At 39.7% G+C, this 10,955-nt stretch overlaps 1 protein-coding gene across 1 annotated transcript; it reads right to left on the bottom strand.

Annotated features, from left to right (window-relative positions):
• Positions 1-273: 273 nt before the first annotated feature.
• LOC125864050 (uncharacterized) lies at positions 274-1,440 on the bottom strand. The gene has a single exon (XM_049543994.1). The coding sequence runs from the start codon at positions 1,438-1,440 to the stop codon at positions 274-276; it is 1,167 nt and encodes a 388-aa protein (XP_049399951.1).
• Between the last annotated feature and the right edge of the window lie 9,515 nt (positions 1,441-10,955).

The raw sequence follows: 10,955 nt of genomic DNA, 5'->3' as shown, positions 1-10,955 counted from the left end.
CGACATTACAACATAGAGCTTTTGTGCCATCGCATGTGAACTTGGTGTAACACCAATTTGGCAAATATTCTTCTAATGTAATGGGTCTCCGCAGCTCTTGGTAGTGGTGCACCTTTATTTCCTTCTTCTTTGAATACACGATCAAAGTTTTGGTTTTGGGTCTCCTTACCATCTTTTCCTTGACGTGTTGCTTTGTTGACTCCTTATATGAACTCACTGTTCTGCGTCTACGGCGAGTTACAAGAGTCCAGCCCCAATCATCAAAATCATCTACTAGGTCTTAATCATTCTTGTGTGATTGGTGTTTGGAATGTCTTGCTCCATATTTCTTTCAACAAAATTGCAGGTCATGACCAGATTAGGTAAGTCAGAAGTGACACTGACTTGGTTTGAACTCAATGTCTCATCTTCAAGTTCAATCTTCCCTTCACGAGCTAAGTCCATGATTTTATCCTTGAAGACGAAGCATTTCTCGATAGGGTGTCCAACCAGCCGGTGATATTTGCAATATTTTGGATCATCACTCCTCCCTGCTTCATCTGGTCGTTTCATCTCTGGTAACTCAAAAAGTTTCATTTCAAGGAGTTCATCAAAGATTGCGGAAACATCTGAGTCAAGAAATGGGTAGTCCTTCCGCTGCATTTCCTTCAAGGTGAGCTTTTGATTTGTCTTTCCTTCAAAAGAATTCGCTTTTGCACTCTGCGTATTGCCCACCCTTGTGGTGAATTTCACATGAGAGGTATTGACGTTCATGGATTCTTTATTTTCAGTCTTTGGCAAATATTTTCCCACTTTCTTGAATTCTTGCCTTTCTTTGACTTTGCGGAGTTCGTGGACAGGTGGTGCTTCAGTTCCGACCGACGACATGCTCAACTCCATATCATGAGCGCGAGTGGCCAACTCTTCAAAAGTTTTAGGCTTTATACCTTGCAAAATATAACGGAGACCCCAATGCATACCTTGAATGCACATCTCTATGCCTGAAGCTTCACTAAGTCTATCTTTACAGTTTAGACTTGCATGCCTCCATCGGTTGATGAAGTCAAAGACTGGTTCTTTATTTCGCTGACGTGTGTTTGTAAGTTCCACCATGCTTACAGTACGTCTTGTGCTATAGAAGTGGTTGAGAAATTCTTGCTCCATTTGTTCCCATTTATCAATGGAACCAGACGCATGGTCCGTGTACCAATCAAAAGCATTGCCCTTAAGGGAGCGGACAAATTGTTTGACGAGGTAATCGCCGTATGTTCCAGCATTGTTGCAGGTTTCAATGAAGTGCGCCACATGTTGCTTTGGGCTTCCCTTACCATCGAACTGCTGAAACTTTGGAGGTTGATAACCGACAGGCATTTTCAAACTATCAATCCTTGCAGTATATGGCCTTGCATATGTCAAAGAGGATTTTGTAGCAACCTCGTACTTGTCTTTAATGGTACCCATGATGAACTCCCTGATTTGGTTGATCGGGATCGTTCCTTCCGAAGAAACTTGGATCTCTTTAGCTTATCCAACATGCTTTGTGGGGCGATCGACTGTCTCTTGGACCTGCGGACGTTTTCCAGGTGCATGGCTTAATTCTTCATCCATCATGCCCTCCACCCTATCAGTTAGCTTAACAATTCGAGCATCTTGATCTTGAACATACTTGGTCAAGCCTTCAATAGCTCTTGTCAAGCTCACAAGTTGTTCTTCTACGGATGAAGCGTTAGTCACCATTGCGTGCATTACCATAGTAGGTGGTGGAGAGTAGCGTTGATTTTCCTTAACATGAGATGCAAACATGTTATGTGGGGTAGATCCCGTGCTTAAGACATCATTGTCAGCCGAAGTGATGGACTTCTTGTATGTAGATGGGCTCAATTGGGCAAGAGCCCTCTCGACCATTTCGGCGATGTTTTCCTTTGCAACTTTTGCAGGAGACTTCACATGTTTTGGAGACAAACCAAAGACAGTAGCAGATTCGGACGGCACTCGTGAGGCTTGTTGTCCCAACAATTTGGCCTGGTTCCTTGTGATAGGGCCCATGCTTCCCGCAGTAACATCGAGGATGTTTTCAACATCTACACCGAACTTGGATCCATCAATTTTTGCAGATGCAGATGCGAATACAGATGCAGATGTGGATTTCATTGCCGATGCAGATGGAGATTTTGATCCAGATGCGAATATGGATGTAGATCCAGATTTGGATGCAAATGCGGATTTCGAGTTGATCTTCTTGCAAGTCATCTCGGTGTTTTTGAACTTTGGTTGTCTTGAAGAGAAGAGATGAGAGGTAAAGATTGTCCCACTGGGCGTGCCAATTTGTAAGCGTCTATAGTTTCAATCCTGAAATACAGTAAATAGGAAAAGAAAAATAGCAAGCAAACAATAATATTTGTATTTGAATAAATGCGAAGGTTACAATCTTTATAAAATCTCTTAATGTAATCCCCTGATTCTTCTCTCCATAGATGTTCTTGATTTGGCGGAATACTTGCGGCTCAATACTTGGAGCGAAGACCTCATTGTATGCGGATGACTTGCAGATCACCAATGAAGAGCAACTATGTATTTCTGTGTGTATGTGTGTGTGTATGTACCTCTTTTGGTCTTATGAAGACCTCTTTATATAGGCTTGAGCTAGGGCTTTAGGGGTATTTTGGTCCAAGCAATTTTGACCCCTAGGCCTGAAGAATATGAGTTGTGCTCATCTTGTCAATTTAATGGACTGACCCAAATGTTATTTGAACTTGATTTAAGTCATATAATTCTGACATAAATATTAATCCGACTTTATTAACCAATAATTTGACTTAGTCAACGTATCATGAATTTAAGATTTAATCCAAATTTAGTATGGATTTATCAATAAAACTTCACTGTCTACAGCGAGCCCAACCTAGCTTGCCGAAGCGATTTGTGGATTCACCGATTTATTCAGCGAGTCTTTCTGTAACTGTGTTTACATGAATATGATTTATTCTGTTTAGCTTTTCCCACTATAATTGTAAACATGGCTAGGTCTAAGTTGCTAAGAGAAACATGACACACCAAGGGAAAGCAGAAGGGATTACAATCAATGAGGATGCAACTGCATCCAGGGGCCAGGCCGCAAAATTTTCCACAACTGGTGGAAAAGGCAAGGGCATAGACAAAGCCCCTGAGTTATCAGAATCAAGCTCCGGTAGTGATGGCTTTTATACCAATGGCCCCAACCCATTAGAATGTGAGGGTGTGGGTTCTGATGAGGATGACCAAATGAAGGCACAAAGGGCTGAGTTACGATCCAAAAAGCTGAATGATCCATTTAGGATCAGGAATTCTTAACCTACAACTCCTACTCTTCCAGTCCTAGTGCAGGCAAATAGTGTTGGCACCTCCAGTACAGGGTCCTCCGCCCAAGTCAATAAATATATTATAGGCTGAGGAGCTGAGGATGATTCTTAAGGAAAAGCATTTGTCCATAGATGGAGTTATTGACATGTACCCAGAGATAATGGAGTGCTTGAGACACCACAAGTTCCAAATCTTCACCAAACCCCGTGGTCCTTATATTCCAAACTTGGTAACAGAGTTCTACAGTGCATACAGTGCACTAATACCTCAGAAAAAACATCTAGTAGCAGCTTTCAAAGAAGTTGACTACATAGTTGTTAGAGGCCGGAGGGTGAAGTGTGATAGTGAGGCTATCAACGCAGTCTTGGGCATGTCCACAAATATTAGGGATCACTGCCAACACTTGATCAGAACAAAAAAGCTGGATGAGATGAAAGAGTGGTTAGCCCCATTGATCTCAAATGATTCTCCGAAGTGGTTTAAGGAAGGAGCTCCGATTAAAAAGAAAGATTTGAACTTTGCTGCAAGATTCTGGTTCGGTTTTATTAGCAGCACAATTATGTCATCCCAGAACGAGTTAGTTCTTCACCTTGCCAAGGCATCCTGTCTGGAATGGAAATGAAGTCAAGTATCCAAAAAGTGAAAGAAAGTAAGACAGCCTCGGTGGAGTTAGTGAACACAAAATCATCACCTATAGAGGCATCTTTGCCTACTCCGGTCCCTGGGCCTTCAGGTATATCTATTACCACTGCTATTCCTGTTGACACTCCAGGTTTTCCTGTTGTTGCACTGCCTCCCAGACTTACTGTTGTTGCTGTTGTTTCTCAGCCTCCACTCATCCAGGCTTCCCTACTCTGGATGGGACAGCTGTCCCATTCTGCTGATCATCGGGTTGCCAGTCTAAAGGCCTTTGTTCTGGACATAATTCACACTGCCCTCACTGACTCTATGAAACCACTGAGCACTGCCATTGATGCCCTAGCAGCTAGGATAGTAGTGTGTGAGTGCAACCAAGGGGCCACAGAGGAGGTGATGACTTTAAAGGCTACCATCGCTGAGCTGCGAAAAAATATGGATTACCTAAAGTCCACTGATATGTCCATGGTATTTGGAACAATAGAGATTCCAAATGTGCATGAGATGCCTCAGACCACCGCCGAACATTGGGATAGATCGGAGCAGACAGTTGATCCTGAGTCAGAGGTAGAAACTGATGAAGAGATGCTTGAGTAGATTGAGGGAGCTTCAGATGAAGATCTGACTGAGATTGAAGAAATTATGATAGATGTTGTTGTGCAGGCTTCCTTGGCAAATGCACATGTTGCTGCATCCAGTGGAGCTGGTTCTTTTGAGGTCACTCCAGGCACCGATGCCCAAATAGACGGAGCGACCACTTAGATAGGATCCCATATTTATCTCCCTCTTTGTCTTTCTTTAATTTACATTCTGGATATTTTATTATTTGTATTTGAAGACAATTGTTTTTAATTGTGATGGGGTGTGGCCCACCTTTGTAGGCTATTTGTGAATTGTGTTTTGTTTATGTATTTGCGTTGTAAGCTATAATTGTGTTAATAGTACTTTTGTGGAAAGTTTGAACTTGTGGCTTCTTTTGCTTTAAATTGCAAATGATTTTGACCCTTCCGGAAAAAAATTCGCCACCTCTTGTATGTGTTGAACGTGGTTGTTTTTTCACAAATTTGAGTATCGGTTTTGATCAATATCGATGACTTAAACAGTGCTCATAATTGAACAAACATAAATGTGTGGCCACGATGAGGCCAAATGAAGTTGCATAGACAATATGTGAACTCTTTGCATCTCATTGTGACTAGCCAATTATTAAATCGAGTCTCTTGTGATGATCGTTGCACCCTAGCGAAAGTGTGAAGTCTTGTTTGACTTTAGTGTCGATGCCTTATGTGATGAGCTTAATGTGAACCTTGCATGATAACACCTAGAATTTGCCCCGTTGGTCCGGTCGACTAAGTAAGGCTATCTCTTGATATGATCTTAGGCAAGTTTGAAGAGTGTGAGCCATTTTGACATATACCTCTTTTGTGGCTTACCTTGTGAGTGTGTGAACCTCTCTTGAACACCCCTCGAACCTTACCTTTCTTTGGAAGAAACTTGATGACAACATGACCTTTCTTGACCCATTACCCTTAATCCTCGTGAATCGTGGTTGATTGAATAGCCAACTTGGGCCAAAAGCCTAAATTAGGGGTGTGGTGAAAAGAAAAGGGAAAGTCAAGAAGTGCAAAGAAAGTCTCCCTTAACTCATGGTGTTGAGAAAAATGGAACCCCTTCATAAAAAAAAAAAGAGAAAAAGAAAAAGAATGAAAAAGAAAAGTTGTGGAATAAAGTTGAAAAAGACAAAAGAAATGGGGTTCCGAAACAATCCATGGGAAGTGAATAATAGGATGACTTATGAGCACTAAAGAAAATGATGAAGGAAGAGGAAAGGAAGTGTTGTGAACACCACATTTCATGAGGATGAAAGTCACTGAGCCTAAATGACCATACATTTGCACTTAGCCCTATTACAAGCCTTGAAAAGACCTTTTTGATCTTGAGTGAGATGAAAGAAACGTCGATTGAAAAAATACGGGCAAACCTATGGGTAAAATTATGCATTGTGTTCCTCTTTTTTAGTGTGAGTGTTGCATTTGATTCCAAAACTTTAATTTGTGAACCATTGTGTGAATATGGAATCTTTCTTTGTGTGAGGGCATTTGAACACTTTTGTTGAGCTTGAACTTGCATTTTAAGCAAGTATTGTGAGCATGAGATTCTTTGATAATGGTGAGTAACAACTTGAATCTTTGAGTACACAATTGATCTTTGCATGAGTAAAGTGAGTCTTGTTGTGTGCATTCATGATTGATGCTTGTGTAGCACTATTTGAGACACCCTTTTTGAATAGCTGAACTCGAGTTGCTTGAGGACAAGCAAAAGTTTAAGTTGGGGGTGTTGATGAGTCCACAATTTGGACTCATTTAGGGTTATATTTTGATAGAATTAGTATCCTCAAATGCATATTTTGTCTCAATATCTTATGAAAATCCTTAAGTTTCAGGTATTTGGTGTTTGAGGCAAAGCATGGACACTACTTGGCAAGAATGAACAAGACGACTGAAAAGAACAAAGAAATGAAAGCCTGAAGATCGCCGAACCCAGTTGGCGAGTCACCGATTGGCCTAGAGATCGCCTTTTGTTCTAGTGCTCTGAGACCTGAAGGAAAAGGTCAAGTTGGCGATGAAATGTAGCAGTCGACGTGTCACCGAACAGTTCCACGAAGCAGTACCGTATCGCCCAATGACTAAAAACGCGAAGAGGCTAAAGGCTAAAGCAGGACGGCAATGAAATCGACCAAACGGCGGATCGCCGAATGTATCGGTGATCTCGACTATTTTTGCCGAAGGGTCCTTTGTAGCACATTTTCAAACACTATAAATACTGGTTTAAATTTCTAGCTTAGTATCATATCATTATTATTCTTAGAACTTTATACAGTTTTTTAGAGAGTTTAAGTTTTAGAGGGTTTTGGAGACTTTGTTCTAAGACCTTGAAGATTCAAAGGGTTTCAACTCCAAGAAATTGGGCTTGGGTCTCGAGGATTTTTCACTCTTGACATGTTTTTAGACTCAATCCTTCATACCCAGTTGATGGAAACTGATATTGGTATAAATTTTTATCTCTTTTACATGTCTAGCTAAAACCCCAATTCTTGGGGTGTGATTTTGTGAATATGGATTAGATTATCTGTTGGGTCTTGCTTGTTGATGGTTTATTTTTTGTCTAAATGTGTTTTCGTTTAGTAGTTGTGTATGAACTTAATGGAGTTGTAGTTGCAAATACAATTTCATCTTAGTGTTTTTGGCTTGCTCGAGAGAGAGGTCATAAAACTAAGACTACTAAATTGATAGTCGGTGGTATTGAGTCGACATGGGTTCATCTCAAGAGAGTGAATCCTAGTCCTTCTCCCACACATTCAGCTCGAGAGAGTGAAGGGGCTAAGGCAGAGGCTATGCTTAAACCGGCAACTCGGTGTTTGAGAGAACTGAGTAGATTCGGGGTAAGTTGCTCGAGACAGCATTGCCACGACCCGAGAGCACCCCCTACTAGTAACATGGCTTAGTAGACCCCGAAGGGGTCTCATACAAGCCCTAGCATCATCATAGCATCAGAAAGTAGAAATAATGCGGAAAAATTAAAACGTTTACAATCGAAGTTCAAACTTCATCTTCATAGAAGGAAAATAGTAGGAATCTAGACTCTCTGTCTCACATACACCATCTAAACATAGGAATACAACAGAGAATCTCAAATAGGGTCAATATCCCTTAGACATAATAGTCTCATAGAAAAAGGTACATCGAAAGTTTACAAAGTCTATTACAATAAGAAAGAACATGAAGTGGCATCAAATGCTTGTCCTCGGATCTTGAGGACCTACCACAAATCTTGGAGAAGCCTATTCCAAGTCTTCTTCAAAGTAGGGAGTAGAAGTCATCTAGCCGGAACCTACACTAATAAGATGTAGAAGGGAAAAAAGGGGTTAGCACATAATATGTACTAAGTATGGAAATATGCATAAAAACCTTAAATCATGCAAAAAGGACATTCTTATGAAAGATATGCATTTATGAGGTTTTGAAAAACCAATTTGCATCATCAACATAAGATTCAAGCCAATATCACAGTTATATTTTCAATATAGTAAAAGCATCACCTTAGCAACCCCTAAGGTTCACTTGTGCAATGTATGGTTGGCATCCCATAACACCAACCTAACTAAGCATCCCTTAGGAACTACCTTGGTCATACATATTACCTTTTGACCTCCTCACATTCAATCATCATAACTAGAGAATTAGTCATGTATACCATTTGAACATAAGGACAAGTCAATCATAGCAACTATCTATTCAATATACATGCATGCATTCATGTCTCAACATAGTAATGAGAACCATCTATATCGTCCTACCAAGTTTACTAGTGCAATGTAAAAGTGAAGTCCCATACCCCCACTCCTACCTAGCAACCTTACTAAGAAGCTATAGAGTAGTTCATGCTTCATTCATTAACTCATTATCTAGGGAAAAACAACCATAACCGACATAGACCATGAGAGCTACATGGAATCCGGTGTCTAAACCCCACACCGTAAAGAGGTGTTCTACTTGCCTAAGGTAGAACTAAGTATATAGCTATAAGGTGGATCCACTAGCTAAATCCTATATTGGCACATAATTATGGGATAGGGAGATTGCTTCTAGGAACCCTACCTCTTGCATTAACGGAGAAGTCCCCATCTCATGAGTTACTAAGAGGACCCAACCTCTTGCATTAACAGGAGGGTATTTTTCTCATTGGTCATATCCACTCGGTGCTTAGTATTGTTTCCCAAATTAATATCATTAGTATTTCAATTGTATCTACATGTGTGAAAGATTTCAACCCTTCATTCGATACAATTCAATAAGTAGCTCATAGATTCGTTAAGGTGAGAATGCACTTTCAACCTAGAATCAATACTTGATGTGAGTAGAAATTTCACATTAACATTCATAGTGTCTTCATGAGAACTATACTTTCAATCAACACAATACACTAACATCATTCTAAGCAACTTATACAACATCATATGTAAGGGATAAGGGAAGAAAGGCCATTCACCAATACCTCACTTTTTGCACCATTGCCATAGAACCTTTACCTTTCAAGTAAATCCCAAGTTCATGTACAACATTCCTCAATATGTACATAACCCTAGAAATTTACCCCTTTCAAGGTCATGAATCAGCACTACACCATTTTAGGCCTACGGCCACCCCGGTAAAGTGTAGCCTAAACTAGCAAAAAGTGTGGCCTTTGATAAAAGGCCACACTTTTTGACTTTAGGCAACACTTTTTAGGGGGTGGCCTAATGAAGCGTAACCTTTGACATTAGACCACACTTTTGAAGTGTCGCCAAAGCAGCAACACTTACAAAGCGTGGCCAAAGAGGTATAAAGGCCACGCTTTGGAGTATTTCATTAGCAACACTTTTATCTGATTATACTACACTTAAAAGTGTTACCTTTGCGGTGTTAATGGTTACACTTTAAAAGTGTAGCCTTTTATATCTCACCTACAACAACACTTATAAAGTGTAACTTTTCTTATGTACAAGATAAAATTTATAAACAATAAGCCACACTTTCGAAGTGTTGCAATGCTGTGTAGAATTTTTGTAGCCACACTTACGATAAAATTTAGTCTGCATATAATCAATAATCACAATTAAATATATATATAAGTGATATAAAGCACAAAATTTGCTTATAAATAATTCGAAATATATATTTCAAATCAAATAAACTTCGAGAACATGTCCCATACATATAGAAAGCAATTGCTTAAAGATCTCTACTAGCAATATATTCCACAAAACCAAATGTATTCAAACAACATTTATGATAATATATAGTACAAAAACTCTTTATCATTCACTACAATAGATCGAGTTTACTTATGTCCTCTATTCATCAAATTCAATTAGCGGCATTTTCCTGCACATTCACAAGTAAATTATAAGTTAGAGAATCAAATATTTCATTTGCTCACTATATTGTTCAATTCCCAGCCCCTTCCCAACCCCTTCACAGTTAATGAACCCCAAACATGTACAAAAACTATAAAATGTGGGAGAAAACAATAGGGCATGTATTCCAAGACTATCACAGTAGGCAAATATGAATGATAAAATAAATTTGGGAGAAAACAGTAGGTAAACTCCGTATGACAGTCTATCCCTACCTATTCTTCAAAACTTATTCTTCAAACTCTAGCCCTATTATCATCTGTTGGAACTTTTAGAAGAACAGGTGATATGCAAAATATGGAGGGAAAAAGTCTAGCAGTTCAAGAGTCAAATTCCTGGTCTTTAATGATGCTAGCAGACTCCGTATGACAGTCTATCCCTACATAAATTGTCTTTGCAATTGGGGAGAGTTGATGTTGTTGATAGAAGGATGCAGACAACTAGAATTGACACTAATAACCAGGCTGAAAGTCAGGCAGCTTTACGTAGACCGGACTGGTGAGTTCAACATGGATACAAGAAGGAGATATTGGAGGTCGACTCAGAGCTATTAACCAAATGGCTCAACAACAATGCCAAAACTCCATGGAAGATTCAGCACACCATCAACGAGCTCAGGAACACTGCTAGATAGCTGGAATTCTTTAGGTATACACAATCCTATTCTAACAAGAATTATTATATCACTACAGAGGAAAACTATGTCAAATCAGGAGCCCATATTCTTCCCCCAACAAGAATCATTCCACAACCATACAAGGTAAAAAAGGAAAACAAAAAATGCAAGGCAACACATTGGACAGTTTCAGAAGAACATCAATCAAGTCAACAATAAGAGGAGAAACACAAGCAACAAAATGACAAATACCTTGGATATCATAACAATATGCAGACTATTAACAGAGAATGCTAAATACAAAACACCTTTTGAAGAACCGGATTATGATCTGACCTTGAAGAATGTGGAAGATTTGTGCCTCTTATGACTTGTGCGCTACTTGCATCAACAGGTGAAGCAAGGTTATATCCTTGAGGATCTCCATAA

The sequence above is a fragment of the Solanum stenotomum genome, chromosome 5 (genome assembly GCF_019186545.1).
Source record: "Solanum stenotomum isolate F172 chromosome 5, ASM1918654v1, whole genome shotgun sequence".
In the NCBI taxonomy this organism is placed as follows: domain Eukaryota; kingdom Viridiplantae; phylum Streptophyta; class Magnoliopsida; order Solanales; family Solanaceae; genus Solanum; species Solanum stenotomum.
Note: the sequence above shows the minus strand (reverse complement) of the source record. Positions and strands in the feature narration are given on the sequence as shown.

Bases quoted from the DNA above. Each gene is read 5' to 3' on its own strand.
- LOC125864050 (XM_049543994.1), bottom strand. From the start codon at position 1,440: ATGGGTACCATTAAAGACAAGTACGAGGTTGCTACAAAATCCTCTTTG.